Here is a 20,017-nt window from a genome sequence, read left to right on the forward strand (position 1 = left end):
TAATGGATACGTAATTCTAAAGCATCTTTGACCAGTGTCTCATTGAGTGCAACAGTCTGAGCAATGACTCGTTTCCTAAATAATTCATCTATATGCATACATTCTTTTTCAAATCATCATGTTTCATTTCATGCTTTGTATTTGCTATGATAAATCAAAGCATTTGTTTTGACTTCTGGTAAAAAATAATCAGAAATAAAAGGACAAAGATTGCAGGATTAAAAAACTCACAATCTGACAGTTTATAATACTGAAACATTCCATAAATCAATCGAGTTCATCAGTGTACATTTTCAGCTTTTGTTACAGTGTTCTGGTACCCAGGGAATTTTCATTTCCACTTAAACACTGCAACAGCACATTATTTCACTTGTCTTTGTTCGTGTTTTGGTATCATTATAGTTTTCAATTTTATTATCTGCCAAAATGTGGTCTGCCTGAATCCAAAAAGGAGATCAAGTGGTGATTGAACACATATTTGAAGTAATGAAAATACAATATTCTCAAAACCACAGAGATCTGGAAGGAGAGCAGGCTATGAAAGCAAAACAATCTCTGAAATGGCACCCTGAGTCCATATTAGATTTGATAAACCTTCCCGGATTAATGATATATTGTGGTCATCTTAAATATTTAATTTTAATAAAGTTATGATTTTCTCAACTTGAACATGTTAAAAAAACAACAAAAAAAAACATCAATTGCCTTCCAAATCACAGAAATCAATTTTTTTTTTTTTTTTTTTTTTTTTACATAAACATAAACATTTGCCTTCGCCAGGGTTATTTATCTGATATTAATTGAGCTGTTGAACCTACATAGGCATCTATCAGCAAATGTTAAAGCAGGCACTGATATAAAGTGTTGGCTCTTGTAAAATGAGAGAGACTTCACAACATATGGAATGAGTTATGTCACAGATTCTTATAAGAAACTTTCTTTTTATGACTGATGTAGTCTATGCTTCATTCTGTTTAACTGAAACTTGTTTACGGTCACACTTTTTCCTCCCATGAGTTTGTGTAAAAAAAAACAACAACAACCTAAACCCTAAACAAGTACAGCCATGTTGTCGGGGAGGCTCAAATGAAGTGGAAATCTATAGGGACGTGACGGCCAGTGTTTGCGTGTCTATGTTTTCCTCAAGCTTCAGAACTGTTTGGGCATTTGTAGAGTGGGTTGGAGAAAGAGAGTTTGCTTTCCTTTGAGCTGGAGACCTGAATAACACACACAAGCAAAGACAGGCCAAGATGTACAAATGAAAAGCACTGATTATAATTACAGTCCATTTACACAGAGCAATTCTGGAATAGAATTGCATCCCATCATTATGATGAGACATTATGATGTACATTTTTCCCGCATGATTTGTAAGATGCCTTCTTTTCTTTTATACCTTTTTTTTATTTATTACTTAAGCAGAAGATTAAAGTATTACTTAGGTCCTCCGATCCCAAGCCTCGGTCATATCACGGCAAATCAAAACTAGAACTGCAGCCAGTAAAATTAAGTGCAGAGCCATAAAACAGTCCACAGACTGCACTGTACATCATCGGTATGTCTTTTAAAATTTAAATTGTTTTTGGGGTGAAACTGAATGGTCAGTCACCATGTTAATCATGACAACCGGAGTTTCATACCTTTGGATCATCTTTCCATGGGTAAACGCTAATGTTTAGTTGAGGATGTACAGGCCACCTGGGTCTAACATCAAGGGAGGGCAGCTGAAACAAGAATTACCATGTTAACTTGTCAGAAAATGTCAGCTATAGGAAAAACAATAATAGTTTAATTAGTATATAGCGTCTTTCCACACAGTAATTTCACAAATTACAAGCCAAGTAAATTCGAATTACATTAGTGTAATAAGTGACTAGAATGACAAATACAAACAATTATGAAAATCAGTAATTGTTTTCAAAACACTAGGGCTCCTATTGGATTACATTTCTGAAGTAGGTCATTGACATAACTGAGCAAAATGTGGAGAAATCTCAGTTAGCCATTAAAAATACAGTATGCCAGGCTTCACTGAAAACTACCCCTCACTGCACAGGAGAGTGAAAATTACTGCATGCCGCATGCAAAATACAGCGAGTTTAGCACTGAGTGTTAAATGCACACATGCTCACACCAACACAAACACACAAATTTAGGCTTGCGGGTCAATATTTCCTATCAGCAGTGTGACAGAACTCTCTCTCACACCTGCAGAGTGGTTCAAATTACTGAATAACACTGTTCACTCCAAAGTGGAAAACAGGCTGTAAGTGGAAAAAAAAGAAAATGGAGTGGGAGGGAAAAGAGAGAGTCTAGAGAATATGAAGAGATAAGTGCAACATATAAAGCATGGCAGGGAAAATGAAGATCTCTATTAATAAACAAACACAAGTGCATAATATAAGCTGTCAGAGAAATCAAATCATTTTATCATAACATTTATATATTGAGGTATATGACTGACCTTGTTCGGCAAGTCAAAGTTTGAGCTATCCAACTCTTCATTAGCAATAAGATCAGAGTTTCTGTTCAGTCAAGAAAAAAAGCAGTCAACACCAACACATTTATACAGACACTTTCTGATTATGTAAAGTTCATCTGAATGTGATGGACTTACTTTTGTGAATGTCTCTTTTGAAATAACCAGAACAAAATGACTCCAGATGCAATGACCACCAGGATCACCGCTACACTTAATCCAACACTAACGGCTGCATAGTTCAAAATTACACATATTATTGTATATTTTGTATATATAATATATTGTTGCATATTCAAATAACTGCATACTCACCTATCCAATTACCTAGTTTACTATTCGGTATCACAGGTGTTGTGGGAGTAAATGTTTTTTGTTGGCAACGATTCCCAGTCCACTGTGATGGACAACTAGAGAAAGAAAGAAAATCCTCATTATTGCACAAACACGCACACACAGACTTTGAATGGCAGAGATAATTCAAAAGGGAATGCTGGCTCCTCAACTTTCCAAAAGAGAAATAAATAAATAATTGCATGAAAATTAGCTTGGAGACAGCCACGTGAGCTTAATATCAGCAACAGCCTTCCCTTGGCTCCTGTAATGAGAAAAAGACACACATTCTTCTCTTTGTCCCTTCCTTTCTTTTACTTTCTCTGTGTTTTCCTTTTCTTGCCTGTGGGGAAGATCTTTTCACATAAAGAATGTCCTTAAGCTATTCTGAAATCAACCTCACGCACACAGATACACTAGTGTCTGCGAACAAGTGACTTAAGTAATTCTCGTCATTTATTAGCAATGACGTACACCATTTCAAAGAGAAAGACAAGGAGAAAGAAAACATTTAAGGCTTAGGGGGGTTGATTCAAACAGTGAAAGATTGTGTTTCTTGGCACAAGTAGGACAGTAATTACAGAAAGCATGCTTTGGCAGTCCACTTAAAAGTACATGTTTAAACTGAGGGCCAGGGTGCTGATACTCTTTGTATAACTCGCTCACATTTCAATGTGATATTCGGCTGGCACTGTAGAATAGCATGAATAATTCAATGCAAAGATCTCCAACAGGGTCTTGTCATCTACCTGACCATGACCGACAGGCGAAGGAGGATATTTTTGAAGGAGGTAAAACTGAAAGGTCTTTTTAAACCATTATCACAAAGACTTTAAGCAAACACTTTCTGTAAACCAAAAAAAAAATCATAATATATTTGGCCTATATAACAAACCTACCAAGTTTCATGAATTTGTATTGCCAGCTATAACACATTTCAATATGATGTTAATAGGCATGAGTACAAAAGAAATGAATACTAAAAAACAATGTACAATGTACTTACTGTGTTATATTGCAAAACACGTTAGCTGCTATTGAGGTGAGATGCATGTAAGGGTTTGGTGGTATGGTTGGGTTTAAGGGTGGGTTAAGGTGTAAGGGAGGGATCAACAATGTAATTAAATTAATTACAGCTGTAATTACATCCAGGTATTTTTTAAATAGAAGTATGATGTAAAAACATGCATGAACACTACAAGTGAATTGTATAAAATGATTCATTTAAATGTTAGTACAGTAGTTAAAGACATTTAATATAAAGTGGAACTGAACACTCAATTCCTTTTGAAAAATTCAGTATTTGATAAATAATCTTTTGGGATCCACTTCTGTTGCATATATTTATTGATGTGTTTGTACTATTGTGCTTGAGGAACTCACATGCACACTGGTCCATGCTCCTTTACTGCACATCTCCCTCCATTGAGACAGTACCCAAAGGGACACTCTGAAGAATAAAACACATCCACATATAATAATGACTAATGATAAAACAGCAGTAATCATACTGAACGATCAAATTCTATAAGGACCTCATTTCACACTATTAATTAATGCAGGTCTAGTGGTGATTGCATTGTGGTTAAAGTTATGGGCTGGCAGCTTAAGGGTACAGGTTCAAAACAGGTAGGGGCAACCCTTAACAAGAGAGTTACAGAGAGTTTCTATTAATGATGTGTCCTTGACCGAGGCACTTCACCCTCACGGTGCTCCTGGGCATCAGCTCCTTTAATCAGATGATTGCAGGAATAGTCCTCTGAAGAAAGTGCCCACTTAATGAGAAGTAATATATTATGTAACTCCTAAAAAGTCACTTTAATTTGATGGGCTTTATGTTGTTCATAAATTAAACTATAAATTCCATTTAGGGAATTAAGTCAGAGAAGCAACTACTGATATTTTTCTTTCCATCTTCTCACAATGATTTGCAACTCCAAATCACAATCATTTTTCCACCCAGATCAGTATGAAAACACTAATATAATGAAATCCCAGAAAAATACTTCCTAAAAAACAAAATCATTCAAAAAGTTTGGGGTCAATAAAATTTTTGATTTGAAAGAAATATAGTAATATATTGTAATACATATTTTGAGCAAAACATTGATAATAATAACAAATGTTTCTTGAGCAGCAAATCATCAAATCAGAATGATTTCTGAAGGATCATGTGACATTGAGACTGGAGTAATGATACTGAAAATTCAGCTTTGCATCACAGGAATAAATGACATTTTAAAATATATTAAACTAGAAAACAGATATTTTTAATTGTAATAATATTTCACAATATTACTGTTTTTACTTAAGTGTTTATCTCAAACTATTGAACGGTAGTGTACACTTGCCTCCACTGGTTGGTTGTTAATAACCCTCTTATTAACAATTTCACTTGCAAGTCAAACTGGCAGTTGTTAAGAAAGCAATCAACTTTTATAAGAAAAGGAGGTACAAGTTTAAAGGTGTCATATCATGAGATATTAAACTTGTCCTTGATCCTTTAAGATAAAATTTCGACAACTGTACAAATTTCCATTTGTATGGAACAGATCACCAGAAAAACTAGTGATGACTTGAAAAGCCTTAAAGTATAGCAGCAAAACTGATTTTGAGTGCAAAAAATGAATATAATAAGAAACATTAACTAACTTTTTTTTAATATATGGATATGTTAAGTGAGATGAATGAATGTGTTTGTGTTACCATAGCAGCTGGACTCATCAGAGTTAAAAGGATGGCAGTCAACAATATTGTCGCATCGACTCTGATACGCTACGCACTCTGCTGTCGCCTCACACACTAGTTCTCCTTCATCACATATCTTAACAGCTACAGAGACACAGAGAGAGAATTTCATCTTTTTGTATTACAGCTACAATGTAGTTTTTAAGCAGATTTGGGCTTGGGTCTTACGGCATCCATATTCATCTTCTCCATTTGGGCAATCTTCAACAGTATCGCAGTGCAGTAGTGCTGGAATACAGCGGTCCATGCAGCGGTATTCTCCCGTCTCACATCCTGTTTCAGGAGGCGTAGTGCCAGGAACCACGCTCGCACACATCTCCTCATCCGAGCGGTCAAGACAGTCCACTTCACCATCACAGTGCCAACTCAGTGGTATACACTCGAACAGATACAAACACTGGAAGTGCTCCATGTGGCATGTTCGTGGGATAGGGGTCACTGGACCTGAACATGCACAGAAACAAAATGGTAAACCCAGTTTTCAATTTGGGAAGAGCTGAGAATCAAAAGCAAAGAGCAGCTCTGTACCTCCAACAAGACATTGCCTAGTGAAAGAGACGTCATCCACAGCAATGTCCGTCCACTGGTCTGCTCCCACTTCTGCCTGAATACTCACTCTGAAGGGTGATGCATTTGATAAGATCACATTAGCATACTGCCAGCTGTCTCCATAGTCTCCACAGGTTGCCCACATTAGCAAGGGTGTTCCACTGTGGCCCACAGTATACACCTGCAATATAGTACCCAGAATTCATAACACAGTCTTCAAAGGTGCTTTAAAGCTCAGTGTTTTCAATATAAAATAAAAGCAGTAGAAGGAAATTCATTGAACTCCTGCACTCCTTCCACATCTTTGAAAGTGAAATACTGCATTATAATGCAAAAGAAAGAGGTGAATATAAACAACCATTACTAGCCTATTCTTATTCAGCAAGGACACATTAAATTCTTTTTTTTTTCTTTTTTTCTTTCTTTCCATCAGTCAAAGAATCCCGAAAAAAGAATAAAAAATAAATCATGGTTTCCACAAAAATATTAAGCAGCATGGTTGTTTTCTGATTTCTGATGGATCATGTTACACTAAAAATTCAGCTTTGCCATCACAGGAATAAATTTCATTTTAAAATATATTCAAATATAAAACAATCATTTTAAATTGAAATAACATTTCACAATTTTACAGTTTTTGCTGTATTTTGAGCAAATAAATGCAGCCTTGGTTAGCATGAGAGACTTCTTTCAAAAATTTCTTTGGTTCAAGTACATTACTCTCTCACCTTCAGCGTACCCATGTGATGAGAGCCGTACATGTGGAACCAAAAGCGCAGATGACATATTCCGACACTGGCAGGAAACTCCAGCCGGGTTATTAAACTGGCAATGTCTCCTTCTCTCTGGGCACTGGAGTTCACAAACAGGTACCCCCCTCCTCCATCTGAAAGAGTAAACCAATGTCGTCTTCACAGCAGTAAATATTTACTTTATTAAGGATGTCTGCTAAAATAGCTTTATTATGAAAATGAATAGGAGCAAAACACAGAGGAACACGTTTTTACACAAATGTTACATAAATGAATTTATAATTCAAATGTTCTATATTTTAACAATTACCCTGTGCTATTTAACATATGTGAAACTCTTTTTTGGTAAGTTATTTTTAGAAAATTGGATGTTTGAGACACATTTGTGTGCCTTTTACCTGAAAGTCTTTGAGTTGCTCAGGCTGTTAGATGACATTTAAGCTTGTTGTCACATACAAACAGGATGACATTCCTTTGATTATAGACACTATTACAATTTTAAATACAGAATTCTCATCACTGAGTCTCACATAATGATTAGCACTGCACATTAAAGTCGCAATGAAACTCAAGTAGTGAAAGATGATTTCTTCCTATTGTAACGTACATCTAAGTGTAACAGATTTTTGTAGGGTCAGGACTTACAGTATCTCACAGAAGTGAGTACACCCCTCACATTTTTGTAAATATTTTATTATATCTTTTCATGTGACAACACTGAATAAATTACACTTTGCTACAATGTAAAGTAGTGAGTGCACAGCTTGTATAACAGTGTAAATTTGCTGTCCCCTCAAAATAACTTAACACACAGCCATTAATGTCTAAACCGCTGCTCACAAAAGTAAGTACTTGGGCCCAATTAGCCATTTTCTCTTCCCGGTGTCATGTGACTTGTTAGTGTCACAAGGTCTCAGGTGTAAATGGGGAGCAGGTGTGTTAAATTTGGTGTTATTGCTCTCACTCTCTCATACTGGTCAATGGAAGTTCAACATGGCACCTCATGGCAAAGAACTCTCTGAGGATCTGAAAAAAAGAATTGTTTCTCTACATAAAGATGGCGTAGGCTATAAGAAGATTGCCAAGACCCTGAAACTGAGCTGCAGCACGGTGGCCAAGACCATACAGCGGTTTAACAGAACAGGTTCCACTCAGAACAGGCCTCGCCATGGTCGACCGAAGAAGTTGGATTACCGGAAGGACATGGATTACTGGAACCATGTCCTGTGGTCTGATGAGACCAAAATAAACTTATTTGGTTCAGATGGTGTCAAGCGTGTGTGGCGGCAAGCAGGTGAGGAGTACAAAGACAAGTGTGTCTTGCCTACAGTCAAGCATGGTGGTGGGAGTGTCATGGTCTGGGGCTGCATGAGTGCTGCCGGCACTGGGGAGCTACAGTTCACTGAGGGAACCATGAAAGCCACATGTACTGTGACATACTGAAGCAGAGCATGATCCCTTCCCTTTGGAGACTGGGCCGCAGGGCAGTATTCCAACATGATAATGACCCCAAACACACCTCCAAAAAGCTGAGAGTAAAGCTCCAGACCTAAACCCTATTGAGCATCTGTGGGCCATCCTCAAAGGAAGGTGGAGGAGCGCAAGGTCTCTAACATCCACCAGCTCCGTGATGTCGTCATGGAGGAGTGGAAGAGGACTCCAGTGGCAACCTGTGAAGCTCTGATGAACTCCATGCCCAAAAGGGTTAAGGCAGTGCTGGAAAATAATGGTGGCCACACAAAATATTGACACTTTCGGCCCAATTTGGACATTTTCACTTAGGGGTGTACTCACTTTTGTGGCCAGCGGTTTAGACATTAATGGCTGTGTGTTGAGTTATTTTGAGGGGACAGCAAATTTACACTGTTATACAAGCTGTGCACTCACTACTTTACATTGTAGCAAAGTGTCATTTCTTCAGTGTTGTCATATGAAAAGATATAATAAAATATTTACATAAATGTGAGGGGTGTACTCACTTCTGTGAGATACTATAGTCCTATCTATTGGTTGTTGATTGAATTTTGAAAGGAAAGGCAGATCTGGATGTGAGCTTGCAGTCCATTGTAAGAAAGGGCCAGGTTAAGCAGATTAATTGATAGTAGTCCAGCATACATCACCAGAAAGAAGTCTATCGTTTTACCAGAAGATCAAGTCCTGGGATAGATTAAAAATGATAGACTTTAATACTTTTACACCACTACACCTCTACAAATATTAGAAACAATTTCTTATCTTGTCAAAATGGAGATTATATTATTATAGTATTATGACAACAGTAACAGCAAACATTAGATTCCACTGCATGACTCCACATTTTACTCAGAGACACACTCTGTACAGCAATTTCCTTGACTCTTTGTCTGACATGAAAAGTCAATAGTAGGTTCAGTAAATCGCTCACCTTTTAGAGGGCAGACTCGTTTTCATAATTAAAATAATGTACACTTAACACTTTCACTGAGAGACACTGATCTTTCAGCAGAAAGGGCATGAGTATATGAGTGGCAGAAATCCAGAACTTAATTACACTCACTGATGAAGTAGCTGGAAAATGGCTTTGGGTGATGAATAATTCTGAGCTCCAACCCTTTGGTTTTTAAATCATGCAACGATTCATTAGATGATTCAGACGGCTGGACTCAATTTTGTTTCATGGGGCAAGTCTAGGTTTGTTTGTCGTTGTTGTTTTACCAAAAATTGCTATTTTGTCCAGATATTTACATAAAGTACAAGGATTTGGCTTTTAATAGTCATATTTGTATTACCTAGCTGATTTAAGAGCATTGTAAAGTTTAGGTTTTACTAACTGGGGCTGTGGTCAGCTGATGGTCCCGTCCCATTAAGCATTCTGCCATAGCCTATATCCCAGTCAAAGTCATCGCGAGGATCCTGAGACAGCTGACAGGTCTCCTGCCAATGGCCACCAGGCATATCAAAATTACAAGCTCCTGGAATAATCACTAACAGACCAATTGAAGCAAATGAAGTGTTGAGATGTTAGCTCCATAAAAGAGACAATGTTATTAAATAGTCAAGAATTTTAAGGTTACTGCAGATGTACTTACTGCAGTCTAGCTCATCAGACTCATCCAAACAGTCAGCTTGACCATCACACTCCAAATGATACACAATACAGTCTCCATTATTACACACAAAATCTGTGATAGCAGGGCATGACCCAGGAAGCACAGCTCCTGAAACACAAGGAAACTATTTCAGTCTCACTGATCCAAAACAGTACGATTAAAAAAGAAAAAAAGGTAATCTAATAACAAAAATGAAATACGACATCTAACAATTAAAAATGTGAAATCCAAATGATGCTCAAGTATGACCGTATTAAACAAGCTCAAAATAGCAATAAAACATCCATCCAGAGCTTTTTAGCAAGAATATCTTCAAATTCTTTAAACATAAAATGACAGCAATGTAAGATTATTCAGGCTAAAATATGTCCTGTTTATTTCTCATAAACTTTTAGGTATAATGCCATGGGGTGAAAAGGCATCTAGGAATAGAAATTCCTTCCAAAGCACATATTCTCACAAAGAAATTGCTTGTTCAAAATTTATTTCATTGCTCTGATCCTCTTCATGCTTTGATAGAGCTAATTTATTTACACTGTTATAGATTTTGCTTATTATATTACAGATAGCTGTGAGTAAATATAATTCAGTTGAATTGCTGTACTTTTAAAAAAAAAAAAAAAGTGGAATTTAGTGAATGCCCAGAAGAGCCACAAATGCAAAAGGGTCATGTTCCTTCATAAAACAGCAAAACTCGTGTTTACACATAAGTAGATGCTAAAGCCATGAATGGTCATTTCTAATAAAAACCATTGTATTTTTTAAAAAACAATTAATTATGCTTAGGTCCACTGACATTCAACTAAATGCAGAAAGTAGCCTGCACACATATTGGGTTAGATATCTCTGCTTTACACACTTTCTCACTAAAAGATCCACAAGCTCAAGTGTAATTACTGTGATTAATAAGTGTCAGTATGCAAATGAAATCTGACATTTTACACGTCAAGCCTGAAAACCAAAAGAGCAACGTATTCTGACTTTTTCATGTTGTTCCCAGATGGCTTGTCAGAATTAGCAAATCAATTCTAATCCAATTAATGGTGGTGCTGCTTTCCATCAGGCAGTGCTGAGGACAACCCTTAGAGCCCTGTTCTGGTCAAGCTTATGCATGAACGTTAAGCAAAAGTGACTCATGGGAAATAAATGTGAAGATGAGAACTGGAGGCATTGTTGCTTCCCCTGAGCATCACTGCTCAAACCAGTCAAACTCACTTGCAGCTTTCACTTGTTTGCTATGAGCCTGTCCATAGAACATGTCCGCAAGCTTACGTACATCTGCATTCACGCTTACATCGGCTCAGCTAGTCAGATATCAAATTTCAGCTTGTTCAAAGCTATATTCACAATTTGTATTTTTTTCAAATTGGACAATAAAATGAATTGTCTTGCATGAAAAAAAAAAAAAAAACTTACGTGGTGCACAGTCAATGAACTCCAGGTCATCCAGAGCCGCTCCACCACTCACATCTTGTGTTCGAACCACTTCAAATATGAGAATAAAGTTCCTCAGGTTCCTCAGAGACACTTCCGCTCTTCTCCATTCCCTGTGCATCTGCCGCTGTGTCCACACCGCCCTCAGCTCATTTTCTGTCTGTCCATCGCATATGCGGAAAAAGCAAAATACTTACATTTGCTAATTCAATTCCATATACTGTAAAAATCTTACTAAATTTGTTCAAATCAAACAACCTTTCATATTACAAAAATAGTAAAAAGCAATAAAAAAAAATTTTAAAAAAATGATACACTATACAGAAGTTTGAGCTACAAACAAGTTGAGACGTTACCATGAAACCAAAATTGACAATACTTGACAATACAGTGTTTATTAAAGATTTATCCATGCACATCATTATTTTTTTTAAATTCATGATCCCTCTTAGTTTTTAAACAAAACCTTTATTCTCACATGGAGGAGCTTCTTATAGCAACTGTTATCTATTGCACATAATCACGATGCCATACAAATTCAAATTCACGCAATGTTCACAACCCCTTGAGGTATGTTTCATAGCATAAACTTGAAGTGCTAAATGGTTTATGTCAGCTAAGAATCACACATAACACAGCACTGAAAATTCATGCAAGAACATGTTTCAGCAATTTGACAACTTGCTGTCTTAAGTTTCAGCTTATGTCAGTAGAGTTACTATATAAAGACCTCCACGCATTCCCTGATTTAAGTGATATATTCCAGTTGCACTGTATGTTTGCTTCACCTGGTAAGATCTAGTCAAGTACCTTAATAAAGAGACGGATGATTCCTGTGGCTTTCTCAGAAATATAGTACCAGAAGGCAAGTTTACATGTGGCACTAGACTCCTTCCACACAGAACTGCTCATGTGAGCTTTATCACCTTTCAATCCCAACGGAGTGGCTGCCAGATATACAAAGTGGCCTGTGAGGAGAGAGAGACCGACATTAATAATGTTGTGTTGCTCTAGTACCTACAGTATGTGAAAGCTTTCATATCATAAACAAAAGGCCTTCATCCAGCATTAGTGTCAAGATTTAATGGCACAAACTTCACACACTTTTGCAACTTTTGGTAGGTCAACTTCAAAACTCACTGTAACTATCAAACTTAAGAGACTGAACTCTGCATGCTCAGACTCCTGAAATATAGTGCAAACTCCACCTCTTCCACCGATTAGAAAAACTGAACAAGGGGTTGTGGGCATTATCATCCTAAAAAGCATGCATGCATGAGCATTTCAAATACTCACTGGAAATAGTACACTATAATATTTTTAATGTAACCTATATAATTTTAGATGCACTAAACCTAATCTGGCGTAAATCCAAATGAAATTCTAGGAATTCTGAAAATGGATGAACAGATGAACTCAAACATGGATGAAGCGAAACTGTGATTGTGTATGAAAAAACAATATGGTTATATAATAATGTTTTTTCCAGCTTACTATAGCTTTCATGAGATCATGGGACTTATAGTTCTGTTGATGCTAGAAAACCTTGCTTATGAAAGGACATAGAAGGAATGGCAAGCTCATAACTACTTGAATAATAACAATATTTTGCTGAGATGAAGTGAGGCAGGGCACCAAATCAATAAAGAAGGCTATACTAAAGAGACAGGGTTCTGAAATCTTAAAACCATGTCTTACAAGAGAAATTAGAAAATAAATTTTCATTCCACCAGACTGGGTGTATCATTATTAAAAGAAAAGTTCCAAATGCAAGTTTGAGAGGATCCGAATCATTTGGTCCTAACACAAGCTGTCTCAGTGACAATTCTTCCAGAATCCCTCTACCTTCCTATCACTTTCTTTGTCTATTCTTCCTCATTTTATCCAATAACCTACCGTTATCGGGGGGCCAAATTCGTTTACCATTATTCATTAAGACTGTACGAGCAGTGCAAGTGAACTCATGCATCAAACGAACAAAAACAAATTATCTGGCTAAATGACTGGCAGTTAGTTCAAGTATCACCCCATCTCTGCAACCTAACCTTTACAAAGTACTGATGTCTCACAGGGAGCTTACAACAGATAAGTAGATGCAAATAAATACATCTTAACCCTCAACCGGTGTCTCAATGCTACATCAATTACCAGAAAAATGCTGAAAAAATGCAAACTTTCCCAGAGAAATACATTTCTGTTTCTCTTCTTTATTTCAATCATCTAAACAGCAGGTGCAGGATGTGCTGCAATTAGCATTTTGAATGCTCTGTGATTTATGAAGACAGAGTTTTAAAATATCAAAATAGTGTAATTACATAAGCTCGAAAAAATGTTTGCTTTCTATCTGCTTTCATTTTAATGAATGGGAGGATTAGCTGTAGACACAATATTTACAGTATGTTTCTAATGGGTGTGAAGGTCTTAGGGTGGCAGTTTGGTTAGGCCTCTATGTGTGATCCATGCATTTTGGTTGTACATATGCAGTGGTATACAGTAAAGTCTTACCACTTTCATTCTTAAGTGTATTATCATGAGGAGGTCTGATCATATGAACGGAGCCGACTCCAAGGGCCCAACTAAAGGTGTCTGCCAGGCTGTCTTTCCAACCACAGCGCCCATGTTCAAATGAGCAGGATGTCCCACAATCCAATTCATCAGTTCCATCTCCACAGTCATCTGTAAAGTCACATTTCTGCTCTCGCTTGTAGCAATTACCATTTTCACACTGTAGAGAACGTGGTGGACAGGATCCTGTGGACACACACACACACACACACACACACACACACACACACACACACACACAACACTCTAATGTATTTTATTCTGCTCATCACAATATTAAGTTTCCAGTACTGAATGTTTCTCTTACAATATATCATTCAAAAGTTTAGAGTCAGATTTTTTATGTTTTTGAAAGAAGTTTCTTCTGCTCACCAAGGCTGTATTTATTTGATCAAAAATACAGTAAAAACTTTAATATTGTGAAATATTAGAATTTAAAATAACTATTTTCTATTTCAATATATTGTAAAATGTCAAAAAATATATTATTGTATTATAGTACTTAACTCAACGATTATAAATATTAAGTATTATAAAATCTATGAACTCTACTCAATTCCGTTCCTTGGGAACCCACTGCTGTACACATTTTGTATGTCTTCCTTATCTGACAGATTCAGTTCATTTTATGGAGCTTTTTCATAAAGAGCCAATGATCTGAATCAGGTGTGTCAAATAACAAAATGTGCAGAGCAGAGGGTCCCCAGGACCAGAGTTGAGAACCACTTGTTTAGAGGAAGAAATATATACTTCAGTTTCTCTAAACAGCTTTTTTTTCTGGCCTTATTGTCCTGAACATGGTATTGAAAAACAAATATACTGAAAAATAAAAACAATAAAAAGGATGTTCATTGTCAATAGTCTAGCTCATAGATTGATTATACATTTGTGGAGCATTGTTACACAGTTAGCTTTACCATGATAGCACTGCATGTATATATGGCATCATTAGTACAAGTCTACCTGGGAGTAACCGGGGAGTTGTGTCTGGCTTAAATCTGCTGCTAAGAATACAGCCTGATGAGAAGATGATGTCATCCAGGCAGATGTGAACTCGAGTATTGAGGCCCACCTTGCCTTCAAGCATAATGCGGAAGCTTTCAGAAGATGAGAGAGGCACTTCCTGTCTGTTCCAGTAGTTGCCTTGATTACCAGTGAGGCTGAGTAAGAGTGAGCGGCTGGAGTTTGTAAGCATGTACACGTTCAGAGTGCCAATGCCGTCACCAGACATGTGGACGTAAAAGATCATCTTGGAAAGCAGACGAGAAAGAAAGAATTGTTACGTCAGCTAAAATATCACAAGCAAATATGCCACAGTAATCACAGTGGAGCAATCGTATTGACCAACAATACGATTGCAAGTGGAATATATTTTATACAACATTCGACAAAGTAGTAGTTAATACTAACTTACATTTTAGATCACGGATGCAAACTCAATTCCTGGAGGGCCACAGCCCTGCAGAGTTAACTTCAACCCTAATTAAATGCATGCGATCCATCTAATCAAGTCCTTCAGGCTTATTTGGAAACTACAGGTATGTGTGTTGAAGCAGGGTTGGAACTAAACTCTGCAGGGCTGTGTTATCCTCCAATATTCCCAATTACTTTGTCTCAGGCCACATCCACAAGAAGCCAGAGCTTTCACTATCTGATCTTTTTTCTCTCTCCTCATTCTAAAAAAAATTCTGTAAACACAGTGTTGTCTCAAGAAATATCTGCGTACACACGAAACAACTGAAACCAACTCGAAACGATGGAGTATACTTGCCAGACCAGTATAACACTGTAATTCGGCCACAGCGATACACTAAAAACAGAGAAGAGGACTTAGAGCATGCGAGTCGAGGGGTGGAGACGTGGGGTGATGACATCATAGCTTCATAAAATATACGAATTGACTGTGCACACGAAAACGCAAGGGTGTGGTTTTCAGATTTATCCACTCTGGGACCCGGTTTTAAAAAATTAGCAGTTTCAGGCTCCCAAAACGCCAGATCGCAGATATGATAAAATTTTTTTACATATACAGCTAAACGCATCTCCATGTGGATGGGCTCTCAGTCAACATTAAAGGCTCCAAGCAACACACAGTAGTGGAGTTTCGTTCCTGAATGAATCAGTGTTTTGAACGAATCAGTTGAGTGAATGATTCAATGACTCATTCAAAAAACAAAAATTGTGTTTCCGTAGAAACAGTTTCAGTCATTTGGATAATTTGTCATAATGTAATACTATGTTCCAATCCAAAAACATATTCAGCCTATTTCCATATGAATTCCAGACTCAATCAATGGGTGTACCAATCATATACTAAACAAGCAAACCTGCTAAGATAGTCTGGCACTGTGGTCTCTCTCTGGCAGAAAGCCTTGAAAGGTTTCTCATTTATTGATAGATTTTGCTTGTTATGATGACTGATATTCTTCTTCTGTTTCTGTATGTATGTGTAAATAGCTCCTGTCAGTGTCTGGTTGACTGGTGAACTAGTGGAAGAGTCTGACCTTTCAAGATCAGACATTTGATTGTGTCATGCATCCACTCACATGCACGTACACGCACACATTTGCTACTTTCCCAAAGCATATAACACAAAATCTAAACAACAACAAAAATTGTCATTTAATCTAATTGTCATTTACAATGTCTAAAAACATCTAACCAAGGCTGACAAGTACACACAGAAACTCCTCCTCTTCAGCTGCTTCTTGTGATTGATTGATGGAAGCTGAATGGGAGGACAATGGGAAAATGAGCCTCTGTGGTCTAATTACCTCACACACACATACACACCTCTAAAAAGAATGAACACAGTCTGTCAAGTTAGAGGAGATCCAAGAACATGATTGTCTTCACACATAAACCGATGTGAGCTTTGAAAGAAGCTCCTCTTTCTCACAGACACTGTGTGTGTGTGTGTTTGACAGGATGATGGAGTGCTGCCGGCTGGCTCAGTGACAGGGTTATGTGTTTCATTGTAACAGAGACAAATCCTGACATTCACTTCCTCCCATTATATTCCAATCTATGGATCCAACATTGCAGGGGAATTAAACATTCTCAAAATTAAGGAATTAATTAAGGTGCAAAGAGTACCTAAAAACCATACTTGAGTAAAGTTACAGATATCTTACAGTGTAAATGACTCCATTACAAGTTCACCAAATCCAATACAACTTGAGTAAAAGTCTTAGGCCTGGTTTCACAGACGAGGCTTAGATTAAGCCAAGATTAGACCCTTAGTTCAATTAAGACATTTAAGTAGGGATGGTACCACGATGCGTCGTTCACTTGCAGAACGCAAGCTTCTGGAGGGCGCATAAGTCTGAACTAGCGAGTTTAGGTGCTTTGGTGCAGAGCCAGTGGTTGTCTTGTAGGCAAACATCAGTGCCTTGAATTTGATGCGAGCGGCTATCGGCAGCCAGTGCAAACTGATGAAGAGAGGTGTGATGTGCGTTCTCTTCGGCTCATTGAAGACCACTCTTGTCGCAGCATTCTGGATCAGTTGACGAGGCTTGATAGTACATGCTGGAAGGCCCGCTAAGAAAGCATTACAATAGTCCAGTCAGGAGACTGGACTATTGTACAAGAGCTTGGACTAGGAGTTGTGTGGCCTGCTCTGACAGGAAGGGTCTAATCTTCCTCATGTTGTATAAAGCAAATCTGTAGGACTGGGCCGTTGTAGTAATATGGTCTGTGAAGCTTAACTGATCATCAATCACAACTCCAAGGTTCCTGGCTGTCCTAGAAGGAGTTATGGTTGATGAACCTAGCTGTTTAGAGAAGTTATGATGAAGTGCTGGGTTGGACCACAAACAGTTCTGTCTTCGCAAGGTTGAGTTGAAGGTGATGGTCCTTCAAACAGCCAAAGATGCTCTAGTCCTCAACACCCAAGAGATTTGTGAGGAGAGCAATGACGTTTAGTTTTATTTTGATTTTAGAAAATAAACATCTCAAAAGTGCAATAAATCAAGGTCGACAAAAACAGCCTCTAAACGTCTACAAACACTCAAGTGACAGTTAATCTCAAATGCTCAAAAAGGGAATAATCAATATCCTTCCAAAAGGTCTCAATAAAACAGATAAAATAATGTTAAGTACAATTAAATAGTCAAAGTCTACTTGCACTGGATGTGCTGGTTTTGGCCTCATCACCGGCTGCAGTCATGTCCTCATTTCATATATGAAAAACCTGCGACTCAGCAACTACCAGCTAATACACTCACATTCGTGTGAAGTAGCCTTTGTAAAGGCAAAACACACAAGATATAGTACTTTCAATGCCCTGTAGATGGCGATATCACTTCTTTTGTAGCATAAATAAACTGCTGCAGAAATAGTTAGGTGCCATGCAAAATGTAGAGTGGTTGCATCTCATCACAAATGTATTGGAGTAGAGAATACATATACTTATTCAAAAAATTAAGTAGATAGTAAAAGTTGCTAATATCTTTGATACTCAGTAAAACTATAAAGTAGCTTAAAAAGATACTTAATTCCCAGTCTTGTAAAGTATGTGAGTAAATGTAATTAGTTACTGTACTTAAATATCATCATTGTGCAAATGATCTAATTGAAAATATCAATATATCAAACCTTCTTTAATATATCACACCTATTATTCAAAGAATTTCCTCTGAATTGTCCAGGGCTGTGAAGCCACCTTGCTGCTGTTCTCAGTTGTGTTTGTAGTAGGAAGGCATAAAAAGACTGTAGAAGTAAAGCTTTTTGGTAGATGATCAGCAAATATATTTTGAGAGGTTTCATGAGGCGCTCCCTGATTTATGAAGTTGATGGCAGGGAAGTTACAGAAATTGTGATGGATCCTTCTACCTTTAATTGTGTGTATACCGGTTTTGAAGGAGCAATATTACAGAACATTAAAAGAAAAAAGCAGGGGAAAAAAAAAAAAGAGTTCTAGAGAACCCATATGTAAACACAAGATCAAATTTACCTTTGTTTTTTTAGATAAAAGAGTTAATTGTGCCATAAAAACAAAATGACAACTTCACTCTAACAAAATAATCTATACCAATTTCAATACATTACTTTTCGGTAACACTTTATTTTAGGGTCTTTTAACTAGTTGCTTATTAGCATGCATATTACTAGAATATTGTATATTTCTTAGTACTTATAAAGCACATATTAATGCCTTATTGTGCATGACCTTATTCTACATTCTTAATCCTACCCAATACCTAAACTTAACAACTACCTTACTAACTATTAATAACCAGTAAATTAGGAGTTTATTGAGGGAAAAGTTGTAGTTAATAGATTATATGTGTTCCCTATACTAAAGTGTTACCTACTTTTCTTTCTAAGCCATTTATTGGGATGGAACGCAGTCAGATAAGTTTGTTTAAATAACACATTTCCAAAAACATTTTTGAAAATGGGAAACTAGCAACTGTTAACTTCTGCAAATGGTTTTCAGAAGTCTATGTCAACATCTTCCCCACACATCTCAGAGATGCTGATCTTATGCAAGAATATCAGTTTTCCATGAAAAAAAGGAAGCAGGAACATATAAAAGAGACAAGAAAAACCAGAAGGCATCTAACCACCGGTCACAAGGGGAAGTCTATGGAAGTGTCACAACTATCACTCACGTATACTGCTTTTTTGCTTTGCTGATTGTTTCCATTGCAATTGTTCTTAATGTAATGCAAGTACAAACTGATCTTGGACTACATTGAATTAATCACATAAAAACACCAGTGAGCACTCACTTTGCATTCTTTGCTGCGGTGATGGAAAAGAGGTCCAAGGATTTGGGCAGTATGTCCAGTTGACTGTGGGAAGGATCCTTCTAGATATAAGTAGTGGCCTGATGGGTTACGGAGGGTGTGATCAGTGGGTGGTCCAGTCCCATGAGTGTGCATATTTCCTGGTTTTATCAACCAATCAAAGTCATCATCTTGGCTCTGTCTCCATAAGCAAAGGTCAAATTCAAAATTGCAGCGACCACTGAATCCCTCTGGAAAAGAAAATATTAATACTGTTATTAATACTGGATTGTGAAAATGAAAATTGTCATCATTCACTCACCCTCATGTCATTCC

General features: G+C 37.2%; 1 protein-coding gene across 1 annotated transcript in view; it reads right to left on the bottom strand.

Annotated features, from left to right (window-relative positions):
• Positions 1 to 935: 935 nt before the first annotated feature.
• Positions 936 to 20,017, bottom strand: part of malrd1 (MAM and LDL receptor class A domain containing 1) — a 33,715-nt gene continuing 14,633 nt past the window's right edge. Inside the window, exons 17-33 of the mRNA XM_051901396.1 lie at positions 19,685 to 19,932; positions 14,913 to 15,198; positions 13,890 to 14,135; positions 12,195 to 12,352; positions 11,367 to 11,544; positions 9,930 to 10,058; positions 9,672 to 9,824; positions 6,838 to 6,995; positions 6,089 to 6,290; positions 5,729 to 6,004; positions 5,519 to 5,644; positions 4,196 to 4,262; positions 2,795 to 2,889; positions 2,618 to 2,711; positions 2,465 to 2,525; positions 1,641 to 1,724; positions 936 to 1,217 (exon numbers count right to left, since the gene is read on the bottom strand). Coding sequence (XP_051757356.1) covers positions 1,143 to 1,217; positions 1,641 to 1,724; positions 2,465 to 2,525; positions 2,618 to 2,711; positions 2,795 to 2,889; positions 4,196 to 4,262; positions 5,519 to 5,644; positions 5,729 to 6,004; positions 6,089 to 6,290; positions 6,838 to 6,995; positions 9,672 to 9,824; positions 9,930 to 10,058; positions 11,367 to 11,544; positions 12,195 to 12,352; positions 13,890 to 14,135; positions 14,913 to 15,198; positions 19,685 to 19,932 — 2,636 coding nt within the window. The 3' untranslated portion in view covers positions 936 to 1,142. The remainder of the gene's footprint in view (positions 1,218 to 1,640; positions 1,725 to 2,464; positions 2,526 to 2,617; positions 2,712 to 2,794; positions 2,890 to 4,195; positions 4,263 to 5,518; positions 5,645 to 5,728; positions 6,005 to 6,088; positions 6,291 to 6,837; positions 6,996 to 9,671; positions 9,825 to 9,929; positions 10,059 to 11,366; positions 11,545 to 12,194; positions 12,353 to 13,889; positions 14,136 to 14,912; positions 15,199 to 19,684; positions 19,933 to 20,017) is intronic.

This window comes from Ctenopharyngodon idella, chromosome 7 (genome assembly GCF_019924925.1).
Source record: "Ctenopharyngodon idella isolate HZGC_01 chromosome 7, HZGC01, whole genome shotgun sequence".
NCBI lineage: Eukaryota > Metazoa > Chordata > Actinopteri > Cypriniformes > Xenocyprididae > Ctenopharyngodon > Ctenopharyngodon idella.